Source organism: Bos grunniens, chromosome 12 (genome assembly GCF_055505025.1).
Source record: "Bos grunniens cultivar Pamir isolate PY7600 chromosome 12, Bosgru_T2T1.0, whole genome shotgun sequence".
Classification (NCBI taxonomy): Eukaryota; Metazoa; Chordata; class Mammalia; order Artiodactyla; family Bovidae; genus Bos; species Bos grunniens.
The window spans coordinates 71,666,803-71,685,570 of record NC_141176.1 but is presented as its reverse complement, the minus strand read 5'-3'; the positions used below and the strand labels follow the sequence as shown (position 1 = coordinate 71,685,570).

General features: G+C 40.7%; 1 protein-coding gene across 1 annotated transcript in view; it reads right to left on the bottom strand.

Annotated features, from left to right (window-relative positions):
* The window catches only part of LOC147361877 (ATP-binding cassette sub-family C member 4-like), a 177,611-nt gene that overhangs the window by 72,710 nt on the left and 86,133 nt on the right, over nucleotides 1-18,768 (bottom strand). Inside the window, exons 22-26 of the mRNA XM_086328421.1 lie at nucleotides 12,728-12,847; nucleotides 11,464-11,574; nucleotides 5,101-5,201; nucleotides 3,127-3,315; nucleotides 996-1,151 (exon numbers count right to left, since the gene is read on the bottom strand). Coding sequence (XP_086184547.1) covers nucleotides 996-1,151; nucleotides 3,127-3,315; nucleotides 5,101-5,201; nucleotides 11,464-11,574; nucleotides 12,728-12,847 — 677 coding nt within the window. The remainder of the gene's footprint in view (nucleotides 1-995; nucleotides 1,152-3,126; nucleotides 3,316-5,100; nucleotides 5,202-11,463; nucleotides 11,575-12,727; nucleotides 12,848-18,768) is intronic.

The window sequence follows — 18,768 nt, the reverse complement described above, 5'->3', positions numbered from 1 at the left end:
CAAAGCACTCCACACTCACTCACAATGACCTCTTTTGTCCTCACAACAGGTTGAGGGGATGATACTGTTACCTGCCTTGTAAGACAGAGAAAACCAAGGTACACAGGGACAGAATTCTGACTTCCCTGCTCTTCCTCATTGTTCTGTATTGCCTCCCTGGTAAAAATTATTCGTTAATGACTAAATTGTCAAAGTCTTCCCAAAGCATTTATGTATCCTATAATTCTCAAAGCCCACAATTTCACAGAAAGTTCTCCAAGGAGATAGTCATCTTTGAAAATATTTCATTTTCTACAGCAAAATTACATATGTAAGACACTTATTAATAAAATTCATGTTTATTATGAATTTAGGAATATATATAGGAACCTCTCCAGTGCTAAACAAACAGTGTATCCTTCTGTTCTCAGAGTTATGTGATTATCAGTGGATAAAATTGTGGAAACTGAGGAACTCTGAGTCCAGAAATCTATCTCGGTAAGTTATTAATTCACATGCACACAAAACTAACAAATGAACAAAAAAACAAAACCTGGTATCCAATGAAAGTGTCTGTTAAAAATACCTGCTGCTAAAAATATGCTCTATTGGGAAAAAAAGGATAAACTTCTTCACTTAATTTGAAAAAAAAAAAAAAAAATAAAATTAAAAGCACTTAAACTTAGATCGGAGAAGGCAATGGCACCCCACTCCAGTACTCTTGCCTGGGAAATCCCATGGATGGAGGAGCCTGGTAGGCTGTAGTCCATGGGGTTGCTAGGAGTTGGACACGACTGAGCAACTTCACTTTCACTTTTCACTTTCATGCATTGGAGAAGGAACTGGCAACCCACTCCAGTGTTCTTGCCTGGAGAATCCCAGGGACAGGGGAGCCTGGTGGGCTGCTGTCTCTGGGGTTGCACAGAGTCGGACACGACTGAAGCGACTTAGCAGAAGTAGAAGCAAACTTAGATACCTTATAAAAAGAATATATGAGAGTTCTCTGCTATGCATACCTGAGGTGCAACTGACATTTTCTTCCTTAAATCGTGAAGTCCGATACGCGTTGTTAAGATTCCATCAATGTAAATGCCACCTTCAGGTTCTGACAATCTAAAAAGGGCAGCAGTGAGGGAACTTTTTCCAGCTCCTGTTCTTCCCACGATGCCATACTGTAAAGAGACCCAGGGGGATGAAGAATCAACAGGATGCACAAAACCCAGGAGAACCCTGATTGTTGAAGATGATTTTTAAAAGTTCAATTATATGTAAAGAGTAGTCTGTAAGTTTCTCAAGCAAGGCCCTGCTGACATTTTGGACCAGATAATTCACTGTTGAGGGTCCGGGGCCTGTCCTGTATATTGTAGGATGATTAACAGTAGCCATGAACCCACTAGATACCAGATGCAACCCCCAAAATTGGGATAACCAAAAATGGCAGAAATTCACAAATGTCCCTGATTGAGACTACTATCATCCCAAGAATACACAATATAAACTATAGTGACTTTCATGCCTTTTAAAAATGTCAGGCAATTTTATTCAGATTTCCCTGAATAAATGCTTAATATGCTGAATATTATTTTCTATAATTATCACATAGTATCCATTATATGGTATGTTAAAGGAGGAGCCATGTATGTTTATGTGGTGTATGTGTGTGCATGTGTATGTGTGTGTATAACTAACATTCATAAATAAAGGAAGAAGGTGATTAAAAAAAAATAACCTGACTGCAGTGAAAAACCAGTAGTCTCCTAAGTGGTCCATAAGAAGTCAGCTTTTAAATTAGGTTTATTCCTACTCCCTAGGTAATTTGACCTTGAGACTTACATGGGTAATTTTACAGAGATGTCGACAAATCAAGTCAAAAGTGTTATACACAAAAAAGTACTCACTTTCTCAGGGATATTTTATTTATTTAAGAGGAATTATTCTTTGGTAGAAATTAGAGATACCAAGGGAACATTTCATGCAAAGATGGGCTCAATAAAGGACAGAAATGGTATGGACCTAACAGAAGCAGAAGATATTAAGAAGAGGTGGCAAGAATACACAGAAGAACTGTACAAAAAAGATCCTCACAACCCAGATAATCACGATGGTGTGATCACTCATCTAGAGCCAGACATCCTGGAAGGTGAAGTCAAGTGGGCCTTAGAAAGCATCACTACGAACAAAGCTAGTGGAGGTGATGGAATTCCAGTTGAGCTATTTCAAATCATGGAAGATGATGCTGTGAAAGTGCTGCACTCAAGATGCCAGCAAATTTGGAAAACTCAGCAATGGCCACAGGACTGGAAAAGGTCAGTTTTCATTCCAATCCTAAAGAAAGGGAATGCCAAAGAATGCTCAAACTACCGCACAATTGCACTCATCTCGCATGCTAGTAAAGTAATGCTCAAAATTCTCCAAGCCAGGCTTCAGCAATATGTGAACCATGAGCTTCTTGATGTTCAAACTGGTTTTAGAAAACACAGAGGAACCAGAGATCAAATTGCCAACATCCTCTGGATCATGGAAAAAGCAAGAGAGTTCTAGAAAAACATCTATTTCTGCTTTATTGACTATGCCAAAGCCTTTGACTGTGTGGATCGCAATAAACTGTGGAAAATTATGAAAGAGATGGGAATACCAGACCACCTGACCTGCCTCTTGAGAAACCTATATGCAGGTCAGGAAGCAACAGTTAGAACTGGACATGGAACAACAGACTGGTTCCAAATAGGAAAAGGAGTTCGTCAAGGCTGTATATTGTCACCCTGATTATTTAACTTATATGCAGAGTACATCATGAGAAATGCTGGGCTGAAAGAAGCACAAGCTGGAATCAAGATTGCCGGGAGAAATATCAATAACCTCAGATACGCAGATGACACCACCCTTATGGCAGAAAGTGAAGAGGAACTAAAAAGCTTCTTGATGAAAGTGAAAGAGGAGAGTGAATAAGTTGGCTTAAAGCTCAACATTCAGAAAATGAAGATCATGGCACCCAGTCCCATCACTTCATGGGAAATAGATGGGGAAACAGTGGAAACAGTGTCAGAGCACCACAGAGTCTCCCTGACACACTGACAAAGAAGCCAAGAGCAGATGTGGTGCTAAATCCTTAGCTGGATTTTAAAAAGGCAAATGTCTTAAACTAACCTTTTGTCCCAGGTAAAAGTCTGCATAGATGTTCCTCAATACCAGAGGCCCGCCTGACTTATGCCTGAAGTTCACATTGATAAAAGAAACCACTCTATTGGGCCAGGATGGCGGTGGACGATACTCAAGTTCCCAGGGTGCTTCTTTCACAAGGTCTGTGTATTCAATTACCCTTTCAACTGAAATCATCTGAAACACATATGACATTTCATGAGTTAGTATCAGAGGGTCTTGTTTATTGATGTTCAGACATTGTAAATGAAACCTTCTGCTTTTATATGGTTCAGAACATCCCAGGTCTCAGCATCTACAAAGGACAGAAGTAGGAGTCTGATGAGATGTTGGATGATTTGAAAACTTATTCATCATCTTCAACACTTTTATATATGACTGCTGCTGCTGCTGCTAAGTCACTTCAGTCGTGTCTGACTCTGTGCAACTCCATAGACGGCAGCCCACCAGGCTCCCCCGTCCCTGGGATTCTCCAGGCAAGAACACTGGAGTGGGTTGCCATTTACTTCTCCAATGCATGAAAGTGAAAAGTGAAAGTAAAGTCACTCAGTCGTGTCTGACTCTTCACGACCCCATGGATTGCAGCCTACCAGGCTCCTCCGTCCATGAGATTTTCCAGGCAAGAGTACTGGAGTGGGGTGCCATCGCCTTCTCTGTTACATATGACTACTTCCTTCAATTTTATATTAAAGTTGAAAAATTAAAGAAATGCATGGTAAAATTTATTGATTCTCCTTTCACATCTGAATTTTTTTTTAAAAAGAATTTTTTCAAAGAAAAGAATACTTTTGGACACCAATGAGTAATGTGTGGCCACAGAAGGGCCATATGTTACAGATGAACAGAACTGGATGGTCATCAAACCTCATTTTAACAATCAGTCATTTTGTACTCTGTTATGAGCTTCCCTGATAGCTCAGTGGGTAAAGACTCCATCTGCAATGCAGGAGACCCTAGTTTGATCCCTGGGTTGGGAAGATCCCCTGGAAAAGGGAAAGGCAACCCACTCCATTATTCTGGGCTGGAGAATTCTATAGACTGTATAGTCCATGGAGTCACAAAGAGTTGGACACAACTGAGCAACTTTCACTACTTTTATTCTGTTAGAAGAAAGGTATGGAAATTTTTCATTTTTATTGTTTTTTCCCTTTAGGAAAAGGTACAAATATTCAAAGGTGTATAATTTACACATTTATTAAGGTCTTCTAAACAACCAGGACTCCATACCTTAGAGAGTACATTCTGAGAGGGAGCCTATCCTACCAGGAAGAAGGACCACCAGCAAATTTGGTGTTCAACACACACAAGAATAAATGATAAAATGGGGGATGGGTGGAGGAACATAATAATTAACTAAATCTCAAAATACTGGATTATTTTCTTTTACCAAAAATGAGGAATTATCCATTAAGAAACAAGTACAAACAACCTGCTAAGAAATTAGCTTATATTGTCTCCAGAATTTCAAAACTTTCCACCTACAGAGACATTTATTGTATTTGAAGACAGTTTGTGATGAATACAAAACCTTCTGACATGGCATACACATGACTGAGAAAAATATGTATATATTTTATTTTACATTAACTTTAAGCACATGGAAAGTGAAAGTGAAAGTTGCTCAGTCATGCCCGACTCTTTGCAACCCCATAGACTGTAGCCTGCCAGGCTCCTCTGTCCATGGGGATTCTCCAGGCAAGAATACTGGAGTAGCCATTTCCTTTTCCAGGGGATCTTTCCAACCCAGGGATCGAACCTGAGTTTCCTGTGGTTCCTGCACTGCAGGATGATTCTTTACCATCTGAGCCAGCAGGGAAGCCCTTAAGAAGATAGAGAAGAATGTAAAAAACTTTGTAAAATGATGTAAAAATAACAGTTTTATTATTTTACATAAGAATTGCTTTTATGTCGTATAACAGCAAGGAGACTTGAAAAGGCTAAGAACAGAAAGATAAACATCACCATGTTCTCAACTTCGGCACTTTGCCTGACGCACCACTGGAACATCCCCGTGAGTGTGAGAGTGAGAGACAGGACCAGGCCAACCTGCCCGAGATCCAAAGCTAAATGAGGAAGAAGAGGAATAAAGTCAGTCTCCTTCTCAACCCCTCACACAGGTCCTTCTGTCGCTCTACAAAGAAGACTCCTTTATTTTTATTTTTATTGGAGTATAGTTGATTTACAAAGTTGTGTTAGTTTCAGGTGTACAGTAAAGTGAATTAGCCAGACATATATGTAATCTGCTCTTTTAAAATTATTTTCCCACATACGTCATTACAGAGTATTAAATAGAGTTCCCTGTGCTATACAGTAGGTCTTTTTTAGTTATCTATTTTATATACAGTAGTGAGAAGACTCCTTTATAATATTTAAATCATTCACATGTAATGATAGTATTACTCATAATATTACTTCTGTTGTATGAAACAATAATAAGGTTAAAAAAAAAAAAAAAACACTATGAGGAACTTTCCTGGTGGTCCAATAGCTAAGACTCCAAGCTCCCAACGCAGGGGGCCCAGGTTGGATCCCTGGTCAGGGAACTAGACAGACTCCATATGCCACAACTAAGAGTTCACATGCTGCAACTAAAGTCCTGCCTGTTACAACTAAGACTGAAGATCCTGTGACCCAGTACAGCCAAATAAATAAGTAATTTTTTTAAAAAACTATGAATTTAGAAAGAATTAACAAAGTTGTTAGACGACAGAAGATGAGATGGTTTGATGGTATCACTAACTTAATGGACATGAGTTTGAGTAAACTCCAGGAGTTGGCAATGGACAGGGAGCCCTGGTGTGCTGCAGTCCATGGGGTCACAAAGAGTCAGACATGACTGAGCAATTGAACTAAACTGAACTGAACTGAACAAAGTTGTTGTTCAGTCACTAAGTCATGTCTGACTCTGTGTTGCCATGGACTGCAGCACACCAGGCTTTCCTGCCCTTCATTATCTCCTGGAACTTGCTCAAACTCATGTCCATCAAGTTAGTGATGCCATCCAACCATCTCAACCTCTGCCACCCGCTTCTCCTCCTGCCTTCAATCTTTCCCAGTATCAGGGTCTTCTCTAGTGAGTCAGTGCTTCGCATCAGGTGGTCAAAGTACTGGAGCTTTAGCTTCAGTATCCGTCCTTCCAGTGAATATTCAGGGCTGATTTCCCTTAGGATTGACTGGTTTGATCTCCTTACAGTCCAAAGGACTCTCAAGAGTATTCTCCAACACCACAGCTTTAAAGCGTCAATTCTTTGGCCCTCAGCCTTTTTAATGGCCCAACTCTTACATCCGTTGACAACTCTTACATGACTACTGTAAAAAATATAGCTTTCACTATATGGATCTTTGTTGGCAAAGTGACGTCTCTGTTTTGTAATATTCTGTCTAGATTTGTCATAGCTTTCCTTCCAAGAAGCAAACATCTTTTCATTCATGGCTGCAGTCACAGTTTGAAGTGCTTTTTGGAACCAAGAAAATAAAATCTGTCACTGCTTTCAGTTTTTCCCAAAATGGGACCAGATATCATGAGCTTAGTTTTTTGAATGTTGAGTTTTAAGCCAGCTTTTTCACTCTGCCCTGTCACTTTCATCAAGAGGCTCTTCCTTTTCTGTCATTAGAGTGGTATCATCTTCATACCTGAGGTTATTTATATTTCTCCCAGAAATCTTGATTCCAGCTTGTGCTTCATCCAGCCCAGCATTTTGCATGATGTACTCTGCATGGAAGTTAAATAAACATAGTGACAATATACAGCCTTGTCATTCTCCTTCTGCAGTTTTGAACTAGTCCATTGTTCCTCATTCAGTTCTAACTGTTTGTTCTTGACTTGCATACAAGTCTCTCAGGAGACAGGTAAGATAGCCTGGTATTCCTATCTCTTTCAGGATTTTTCACAGTTTGTTGTGATCTACACAATCAAAGCCTTTCACATAGTCAATGAAGCTGATGTTTTTCTGGAATTCCCTTGCTTTCTCTATGATCCAGTGGCAATTTGATCTCTGGGTCCTCTGCCTTTTGTAAACCCAGCTTGTACAACTGGAAGTTCCTGGTTCATGTACTGCTGAAGTCTTCTTTTGTGCTTGCTGAAGGGATTTGAGTATAACCTTGCTAGCATGCAAAATGAGTGCAATTGTATGATAGTTTGAACATTTTCTGGCATTGCCTTTCTTTGGGATTAGAATGAAAACTGACTTTTTCCAATCCTGTGGCCACTGTTGAATTTTCCAAATTTGCTGGTATATTAAGTGCCGCACTTCAACAGAATCATCTTTTAGGATTTTAAATTGCTCAGCTAGAATTCCATTACCTTCACTAGCTTTGTTCGTAGTAATGCTTTGAAGTTAAGGTCCACTTGACTTCACAGTCCAGGATGTCTGGCTTAGGTGAGTGACCACATCATCATGGTTATCCAGGTCATTAAGATCTTTTCTGTACAGTTCGTCTGTGTATTTGTGCCATCTCTTCCTAATCTCTTCTGCTTCTCTTAGGTCCTTACCATTTTCATCCTTTATCATATTAATCCCACCTGGATTGAGATACACTTGACAGTACAATATAGGTGAGGATGTCATTGCTCAGATTTTTATCCTTATGCTTCATTATCATTATGTAATTTCACTTTCTATGTCCAATGTAGCTGCAGTTGAAATCACAAAAACAAGGCGATGGGTTTTGCAAAACAAGGCAATGCTTTTAAATCTAAAAAATTACTCTCATTTTTGCATTAAAGACTGTGATTCAGGGTTATTGCTGTGGAATATTGAGGGATGGTGAATTCATGCCTCACATTCCAACAACTGCTCATCTGTGACCCACACAGCAGTGAGGATACTGTTTTTGCTACAGAGACTCTTTCTAACACCATTACACTGGACCCCTACAACCAAGAGATCCAAGGAGCCCTAAAGCTAAAACCTATAACCTAAACTGTCAGTTCAGTTCAGTTGCTCAGTTGGCAAAGTAATGTCTCTGCTTTTGAACATGCTATCGAGATTGGGCATAACTTTTCTTCCAAGGAGTAAGCGTCTTTTAATTTCATGGCTGCAGTCCATCTGTAGTAATTTTGGAGGCCCAAAAATAAAGTCTGACACTGTTTCCACTGTTTCCCCATCTATTTCCCATGAAGTGATGGGACCAGATGCCATGATCTTAGTTTTCTGAATGTTGAGCTTTAAGCCAACTTTTTCACTTTCCTTTTTCACTTTCATCAAGAGGCTCTTTAGTTCTTTTTCACTTTCTGCCATAAGGGTGGTGTCATCTGCATATCTGAGGTTATTGATATTTCTTCTGGCAATCTTGATTCCAGCTTGTGCTTCATCCAGCCCAGCGTTTCTCATGATGTACTCTGCATAGAAGTTAAATAAGCAGGGAGACAATATACAGCCTTGACGTACTCCTTTTCCTATTTGGAACCAGTCTGTTGTTCCATGTCTAGTTCTAACTGTTGCTTCCTGACCTGCATATAGGTTTCTCAAGAGGCAGGTCAGGTGGTCTGGTATTCCCGTCTCTTTCAGAATTTTCCACAGTTTATTGTGATCCACACAGTCAAAGGCTTTGGCATAGTCAATAAAGCAGAAATAGACATTTTTCTGGAACTCTCTTGCTTTTTCCATGATCCAGCAGATGTTGGCAATTTGATCTCTGGTTCCTCTGCCTTTTCTAAGCTGTAAGAAAGCTTAATTGTAAACTTGGTTCTCTCCATCCAACTACAGGACACTACCTGGGATGTTCAGAAGATCACCCTGCTACAGTTATGTAGACCTCAACCCATTCAAAGAAAGATAAAAAGATAAAAGATCTCCATGATGACCTACTGCAAACAAACAAATAAACTACTTAAGCAATCTACAGGTTCAGTGCAATCCTTATCAAATTACCAATGGCATTTTTCACAAAATTAGAACAAAAAAGTTTACATTTTAAAAGGAAACACAAAATACCATGAATAGCCAATGTAATCTTGAGAAAAACAAAGAAGAATGATGAAGCTAGGAGGAATCACACTCCCTGTCTTTAGACTATATTACAAAGCTACAGTAACTGAAAGTGGCACCAAATGCTAAGTGGCACCAAAATTAGAAATACAGATCAACAGAACAGGACAGAAAGCCCAGAGATAACCCCCAGGCACCTATGACCACTTATGGCAAAGTAAACAAGAATATACAACGGAGAAAAGACAGTTTCTTCAATAGTTGGTGCTTGGAAAACTGGACAGCTACATGTAAAAGAATAAAATTAGAACTTTCCCTAACACCATACACAAAAATAAACTCAAAATGGATTACAGACATAAATGTAAGACCAGACACTACAAAACTTTTAGATGAAAACATAGGGAGAACTCTCTCTGACATAAATTGCAGCACCTCATAGAGTAATGAATATAAAATAAAACATAAACAAATGGGACCCAATTAATCTTAAAAGCTTTTGCACAGCAAAGAAACCCATAAAAATACCACAGACAATCTGCAGAATGGGGAGAAATATTTGCAAACAAGTGACTTACAAGGGATGACTCTCCAAAATATACAAACAGCTCATGCAGTTCAATACCAAATAAATCAATAAGCAAAAAAAAAATCCAAAAAATGAGCAGAAGATTAAAAGAGACAGTCTCCAAAGAAGAAACACAGATGGCCAAAAAAAAGCCATGAAAAGATGGTCAACATCTCTAATTATTAGGAAAATGTATATCAAAACTACAGTGAAAAAAAATGAAAAAAAATGTAAAAAACTACAGGGAGGTTTCACCTCACACCAGTCAGAATGACCATCATCAAAATAATAAATACGGGAGAGGATGTGGAGAAAAGGGAACCCTCCAACACTGTTGGTGGGAATGTAAACTGGTAAAGCCACTATGGAGAAAAATATGGAGGTTCCTTTAAAAACTAAAAAGACAGCTACCATATGATCCAGAAATCCCACTCCTGGGCATATATCCAGAGAAAACCATAATTCCAAAAGATACATCCACCCTTATGTTCACTATAGCACTATTTACAATAGCCAGAACATATGCTATGCTAAGTCACTTCAGTCGTGTCCGACTCTGTGCGATCCCATAGACGGCAGCCACCAGGCTCCCCTGTCCCTGGGATTCTCCAGGCAAGAACACTGGAGTGGGTTGCCATTTCCTTCTCCAATGCATGAAAGTGAAAAGTGAAAGTGAAGTCGCTGAGTCTTGTCCGACTCTTAGCGACCCCATGGACTGCAGCCTACCAGGCTCCTCCATCCATGGGATTTTCCAGGCAAGAGTACTGGAGTGGGGTGCCATTGCCTTCTCCAAGCCAGAACATAGAAGCAACCTAAATGTCCATCAACAGGGCAATGGATAAGGAAGATGCGCCATCATACATATAGTGGAATATTACTCAGCTTAGAGATTTTCATACTGAGTGAAGTAAGTCAGACAGAGAAAAAGAGAATATGATATTGCTTATATATGGAATATAAAAAAGGCTACAAATGAACTTATCTACAAAACAGAAGTAGTGTAATCGATGTAGAAAATAAACTTACGGTTAACAGGGGATAAGGGAGGGGAGGGATAATTGGAAGACTGGGATTGACACATACATACTACTATATATAAAATATTAAAATAGATAACTAACAAGAAACTACTGTAAAGTACAGAGAACTCAGTAATGACATACATGAGAAAGAACTTAAAAAAGAGTGGATACATGTATATGTACAGCAGATTGATTTTGCTGTACATCGGAAACTAAGACAACAGTGTAAATGAACTATACCCCAATAAAACTTAAAATAAAAACCAGAGAATGGCCTGAGAGAGCCAAAGCAGGGGCCCAAGGTACCAAAGGTCTGCTGGAGCAGGCATGTTATACCTGGACTTTGTTCCTAAGGATTCTGAAAGTGAAAAATAGAAATTCTTTTCTAAAAGACAGTTCATTTGAAGTATTAATCAAATGCAAATTACTAAAAAAATATACATTCACCCCAATGTTCATGGGGTATGGAAAAAGAATCTTTAAAAAGTGGATATATGTATAACAGAGTCACTTGGCTGTCCACCTGAAGCTAACACATTGTAAATCAACCATATGCCAATCATTTTTTAATGGCCTCAAAAAGACCTACTGTAAATAAATAAATGAAAAAAAAAAAAGATAAAAGTTCTCAATAAGACACAAACAACTTCACATGGACCACACTGTGGAGTCACATATTGCAGACATTTTAATACAATTCATTAAAACCAAAGAGTATATATTAGACATGATGACAAGAGTTTAATAACTACCAAAAAAAGCTAAAAAGTGTAAACATACCACAATTATTCATATCTGTACTTACATTCTACCAGAATCAGGGCCCCAAAAGCAACAACAGTGACAAAGATGGCACAGATGACATCCAGATACACAGCGAGCCATCGGGACGTCGTCAAAAGCAGGAACCAAGCCTCTGGATTTGGAACCATAATAAGTGTAATATATAAACAGAAAAACCATGTTAGCTGCTTCTCATGAGGGAGAGTATTTTCTCAGTTGAGCTACAGAAGGTTTTACACAGGTAGGACAGCAAAGTTACATACCCAAGGAACCTGAAGATTCCAGAAAACTAGGTTCTAACACAAGACAATGTATGGGACACACAGGAATCAGTCCAGGAAGCATGCACTGAAAACTTCAACCCACAGGTTATCAACAGAAACAGGATCACAAGAAGGAAGATGGAAAATCGTCTCATCTGTGCATTCCCTGCAGTGCTGGGCCTCAGCGTGAAGATCATCCTCTCACAGGGCCGACTGCTACCAGCTCTCACATAGCAGAGAGCACAGCTCACACTGTTTCCAGCACCTTCTGTCCTCACTACAGGGCCCTACAGTGTTTATTCTTAGGAGCCAGTGTCTATATGACCATCAGCTAACAGAATCTGCATGTGACTTTCAAAATGCCATTTATATCTTCAAAATACAATAATTATTGGAAAGTTTGGCTTGGATTTTATAGACTTAGAGGAAATCCTGAATTTTCTACCTAGGGAAAAAATTTCACTGATAACAACATAATCAAGTGGGTAGCAAATCAGGAAATTATTTCCTCAATCACATCTGCCACCCTCCACTCTCTGAAAAGAGTTAGCAAACCACAGTCTGGAGGGTTAGAACAGCCACCACCTGGTTCTGTAAATAAAGTTTTATTGGAACACAGAAACCACCATTTTCTGATGTATTATCTTTGCCTATCTTTGTGCTACAACAGCAAAGGTGAGTAGTTGCAACAGACACAGTACAGCACACAAGCCTACAATATTTTCTATCTGGATCTTCACAAAAAAGAAGTTTGCTGAATCTTACCCTAAAGAGACAGAAGTCTACAGGGCACAGTGATGCAAGGACAGTATGAGCCAGTCAGGGGAGAAAAGCAGGGGATGACAGGGAAGAAGGGAGCACTGAGGGGATGCTGAGAGAAAGGGGTGGGGGAGGCAGGTGTGCAGAGGGGGATGAGGAGTGACACAGAGAGAGGTGCTGGCCTACTAGGCCACCTGAGAGGGAGGCCAGCCTCAGAAGGGAGCACATCCCATCCTTTGAAATCATCTCCAGAAACTTACAGACCTGAGTGCAAATCCTGGTGTGCATCAAACAGTTCCTGAAACTTCTGTTCAGCTTTGTATGCTCGGATGGTCCAGAGTCCCCGGAGAGAAGATGCTAAGTGGGAAAATACTGGGCTCCGTGCTGGGGAAGCAGAGACAGACACATAACAGAGACCATCAGGGAGGCTGGATGCAAGGAAACCCACTGCCTCCCGGGCTCTGTGGTCACACATCCCGCCAAAGGGAATCCTCCATGTGACCCTCAAAGTCCTGCTCACATCAAGCTTCACTTTAATGACCTGGGAATGAAAGATTCTCCTTGAAACTATCTTTGATCAAATTCAAATCACAGCTAGATTTAGATAAAGAAATTCTTGTTCTTTCATCAAGACCCTGTCACACACGCCTCCCTACAAATTTTTCTGGCATCTCACCAGGTGGAAATTGTTGACAATTTTTTAAAAATATATTGAAGTACAGTTGATTTACAATAATGTGCTAGTTTAAGGTATATAGTATAGTCATTCAGTTATTTTTTTTGGATTATATTTCATTACAGGTTAATACAAGATACTGAATAAAATTCCCTGTGCTTTACAGTAATTCCTTGTTGTTGTCTATTTGACATATTAATAGCAGTATGTGTATTAATCCCATACTTCTAACTTGTTCTTCCCTCTCTCCCAATCCCCTTTGCCAACTGTAAGTTTGTTTTCTATGTCTCTGAATCTATTTCTATTTTGTGTACAGATTGATTTGTATTATTTTTAGATTCCATATATAAGTGATATCGTATTTATCTTTCTCGGACTGACTTTACTAATAACAATATTCCCTAAGTCCATCAATGCTGCTGCAAATGGTAATATTTCATTATTTTTCATGGGTGAGTAATTACTGTTCACTAATTTTTGAATCAGTAGCCTTTTAAAATTTAATTCCTAATTAGAGTCCTCACCACACTGAATTTTGTGGCCATCTCCTCCTTAGATGAGTAACCTAAGGGCTGGGATAGAGTCAGTACATCCCCCATCCTGCACCAGAGCCAGACACAAGACAGGGTGAGACGAGTAAGGGGAGGGGACAGTCTGCAGCCTCCCCCGTCATGGGCCTCTCTTGGCACCTGCGCCAGGAGCCTCTGTGCGGGTCACAGAGCACCTGGCACTGCCCCGCCCTTGTGACCACAGGACCCAGCAGACGAGGAGCCTTTGAACAGTCTTGACTTACATTCCAGGAACCTGATGGACATTTTATTAACTGCCTGCTAGATACATGTCCTGGTGCTCTGAGGTCACTGCGGCGTGTGACACTCACATCAATCTTTTAGAATCTGACAGTGGCCTTAGTGACCATTCTCTTTTGAGTGACTTCATGTGGGTTTGGGCCTGGTGTCACATGACTGACCATTCATTTCCTGCCTTCTTCTCTAAGAGCACACTGACCACAAGCACCAAGGTCAGGCTTCTGCCCATCAGGGAACAGATGGGCTGCAGGCTGCCAAGCACGGAGGACACTTCTGGTGAGGTTTTCATTCCTCACCATGAATGAGGCTGTAACTTGCTGTTGTCAGGGGCACATAGTGAGCCTGTGACCTTTGTCTGGGGTGAGTGATAACTTGTGCTGTATCAGCAGGAAATACTGATATAACTTTGTTACCTGTGTGTCTCCTAGAGAAGACCTGTTAGTACAATTAGATTGTTTATGGGAAGTTAGTAATGCATCTTACAGGAAGATTCAGAGATTTTATAAAATGATGGGGAAAGAATCAAGGGTGAAACTCCAAACTGTTTTCAGGTCCTCACTCTTTAGTATCTGAATGCCTGTCTGATGACAGTTCAGTCAGTACCAACATGCATTTGGGCACTGCACATTTAGAGAGGTTGAGGTACCAACAGGTAAAGACACAGAACCTCCTCTTGTGTTTAGTGTTCCCAATTCTATAAGGAAGGAAGGAGCAGGCTTCCCTTTGTGAGACCCTGGGGCTCAGAGAGAATGGGAAGCCCTCAGCTGGGGAAGGACAGCCTGGGCTAGGGGCCAGGTGACCATCCACTCAGCCCTAGGATGAGATGGTTGGATGACATCACCAACTCAATGGACATGAGTTTGAGCAAACTCTGGGAGATGGTGAAGGACAGGGAAGCCTGGCATGCTGCATGTAGTCCCTAGGTTCAAAGAGTCAGACACGACTGAGGGACTGAACACAACCACCACCACCACCTAGATAGAGAACATAAACATTCTAATCAACTGGCTACCGCATATGGTTATCTGAGGTGTGCAGGATGGGGTACCTGGATTAAATGTATTGTCTAACTTGTTTTATTGACTATGCCAAAGCCTTTGACTGTGTGGATCACAATAAACTGGGGAAAATTCTGAAAGAGATGGGAATACCAGACCACCTGACCTGCCTCTTGAGAAACCTGTATGCAGGTCAGGAAGCAACAGTTAGAACTGGACATGGAACAACAGACTGGTTCCAAATAGGAAAAGGAGTGCATCAAGGCTGTATATTGTCACCCTGCTTATTTAACTTATATGCAGATTACACCATGAAAAATGCTGGGCTGGAATAAGCACAAGCTGGAATCAAGATTGCCGGGAGAAATATCAATAACCACAGATATGCAGATGACACCACCTTTATGGCAGAAAGTGAAGAGGAACTAAAAAGCCTCTTAATTAAAGTGAAAGAGGAGAGTGAAAAAGTTGGCTTAAAGTTCAACATTCAGAAAACGAAGATCATGGCATGTGGTCCCATCATTTCATGGGAAATAGATGGGGAAACAGTGGAAACAGTGGCTGACTTTATTTTTGGGGGCTCCAAAATCACTGCAGATGGTGACTGCAGCCATGAAATTAAAAGATACTTACTCCCTGGAAGGAAAGCTATGACCAACCTAGATAGCATATTAAAAAGGAGAGACATTACTTTGTCAACAAAGGTCCATCTAGTCAAGGCTATGGTTTTTCCAGTAGTCATGTATGGATGTGAGAGTTGGGCAGTGAAGAAAGCTGAGTGCCAAAGAATTGATTCGTTTGAACTGTGGTGTTGGAGAAGACTCTTGAGGGTCCCTTGGACTGCAAGGAAATCCAGCCAGTCCATTCTAAAGGAGATCAGTCCTGGGTGTTATTTGGAAGGAATGATGCTAAAGCTGAAACTCCAGTACTTTGGCCACCTCATGCGAAGAGTTGACTCATTGGAAAAGACTCTGATGCTGGGAGGGATTGGGGGCAGAAGGAGAAGGGGACGACAGAGGATGAGATGGCTGGATGGCATCACCAACTCGATGGACATGAGTTTGAGTGAACTCCGGGAGTTGGTGATGGACAGGGAGGCCTGGCGTACTGCAATTTATGGGGTCGCAAAGAGTCGGACACATCTGAGCGACTGAAATGAACTGAACTTAACTTGTTTCAGCCTACTAGGTGCAAAAAATCTAAATAATCCACAGTGATGGTGCTGAAGTTCTCAGACTCTCCAGATCAAATACTGAGAAAATCCTGTACTGCTTCTTGACAAAAGCCTCAGGAGGAGCCCTTCTCTCCACTTCCATGTGAATGGGAAATAGCCCTTGCCCTATGCAAAAATTTGATCAAATATTCTTTTCTAGAACAATCCCTCTCTCAATGTACCAGAGACCTGCTTTGCAACAAGACTACTGAATGTCTCCATTTCATGAGTGGTCTCAAACCATAAAACGTCTGAACCCTGTCTACATAGAAGACTGGATGGAGCTCATCACTTCCTCTTCTGCCTCCCCAGGTCCTACCATCCTACTGAGTCATATAGGTAGATCTGCACACACACACCTGGACTCTACTGCTCCCCATCCATCCAAACACCTCGCCAAACTCGACCTCGCAGGAGGTTAGCTGCTTCTCTTGATGAGTGAAAATGTCTTCTACAGATTTTATGAAACTAATGATCACTATTCTTTTTGCAAATAAAGGTAATTACCTCAAGTGTTTATTATTAAAAACAAAACATACAAATGCCACAATAAAACAAGTCCTCTGACTGGATGAACTGAGATTTTTTTCCACTTAGTAGATACAGAGAAGCATGAGACTCAACATGCGTCTGTTCTTGGCTTGGTTTCTCGAAGGTTAAGTTGGTATTAATCTCCAATAATTATTCACAGTTGAGGTCTCTGATGCAAACATTTTCTCTCCTTACTTTTTGTTATTTTTATAACTTTTAAAAATATATAACAATCTATTTTCCTTATTTTTGTTTTAATACTGATGAAGTGTGTGCAATAATAAGAGAAACATTTAATTATTTCACTATCTGTGATTACCTGTTGAATAGAATAATTAATCATAGAATGTGTTTCCCATTATTCTGCTTTTTCGCTGCATCTTACAGGATCTGGTTTCCCAACCAGGACTAAAATGGTGGCCCCCACAGTGGAAGCATAGAGTCTTAATCACAGGACTACCAGGGACACCTCTGGTCCCCATTATTCTAAAACTAGGAAGGTGAATGGAGTTATCAACTAAATACATACTGAACCGATCCCCCTCCTGTGTTCTCCTAGGGGATTATTTTCAGCATCATTTCTATGAATAGCTTTGAGAAAGGGGAACACAAACAGTGTGGTTCAATTCAGTTCAGTCGCTCAGTCGTGTCAGACTCTTTGTGACCCCATGAACTGCAGCACGCCAGCCCTCCCCGTCCATCACCAACTCTCAGAGTCCACCCAAACCTATGTCCATTGAGTCGGTGATGCCATCCAACCATCTCATCCTCTGTCGTCCCCTTCTCCTCCTGCCCTCAATCTTTCCCAGCATCAAGGTCTTTTCAAATGAGGCAGCTCTCCACATCAGGTGGCTCAAGTATTGGAGTTTCAAACGCTTCAAAATCAGTCCTACCAATGAATACCCAGGACTGATCTCCATGCAGTCAAGGGACTCTCAAGAGTCTTCTCCAATACCATAGTTCAAAAGCATCAATTCTTCACCACTCAGCTTTCAAACAGTGTGGTTATCACCCCAAATACTGAAAATGACAAAGAGCAGACATGAAAATAAAAGGGCTTATCTTTTCAATAGGGCTTCCCTGGTGACTTAGATATCAGAGTCCACCAGCAATGCAGAAGAGCTGGGTTCAACCCCTGGGCCAGGAAGATCCTCTGGAGAAGGGAATGGCTATCCACTCCAGTATTCTTGCCTGGGGAATTCCATGGACAGAAGAGCCTGGTGGGCTACAAACCATACAGTCTCAAAGAGTCAGACATGATTCAGCGACTAACACACAATTTCCAATACTTTCAACAACTGCAACTTACTAGAACGTGTGAAAGAATATTTTTTTCAAATACATCACTTTTGACATATATTTCCTGAAGTCTCCTTTCCTTTCCCTAATCTTTTCCTTTCCTTGTCATTTCTGGTAACTTTCAGTTCAGTTAAGTTCAGTTGCTCAGTCGTGTCCGACTCTTTGTGACTCCATGAACCACAGCACGCCAGGCCTCCCTGCCCATCACCAATTCCCAGAGTTTACCCAAACTCATGTCCATTGAGTCAGTGATGCCATCCAACCATCTCATCCTCTGTCGTCCCCTTCTCCTCCTGCCCTCAATCTTTCCCAGGATCAGGGTCTTTTCTTTTCTTTTTTTTAAATTTTATTTTATTTTTAAACTTTACAATATTGTATTGGTTTTGCCAAATATCGAAATGAATCCGCCACAGGTATACTTGTGTTCCCCATCCTGAACCCTCCTCCCTCCTCCCTCCACATACCATCCCTCTGGGTTGTCCCAGTGCACCAGCCCCAAGCATCCAGTATCGTGCATCGAACCTGGACCAGCGACTCGTTTCATATATGATATCATACGTATTTCAATGCCATTCTTCCAAATCATCCCACCCTCTCTCTCTCCCACAGAGTCCAAAAGACTGTTCTATACATCTGTGTCTCTTTTGCTGTCTCGTATACAGGGTTATTGTTACCATCTTTCTAAATTCCATATATATGCGTTAGTATACGGTATTGGTGTTTTTCTTTCTGGCTTACTTCACTCTGTATAATAGGCTTCAGTTTCATCCACCTAATTA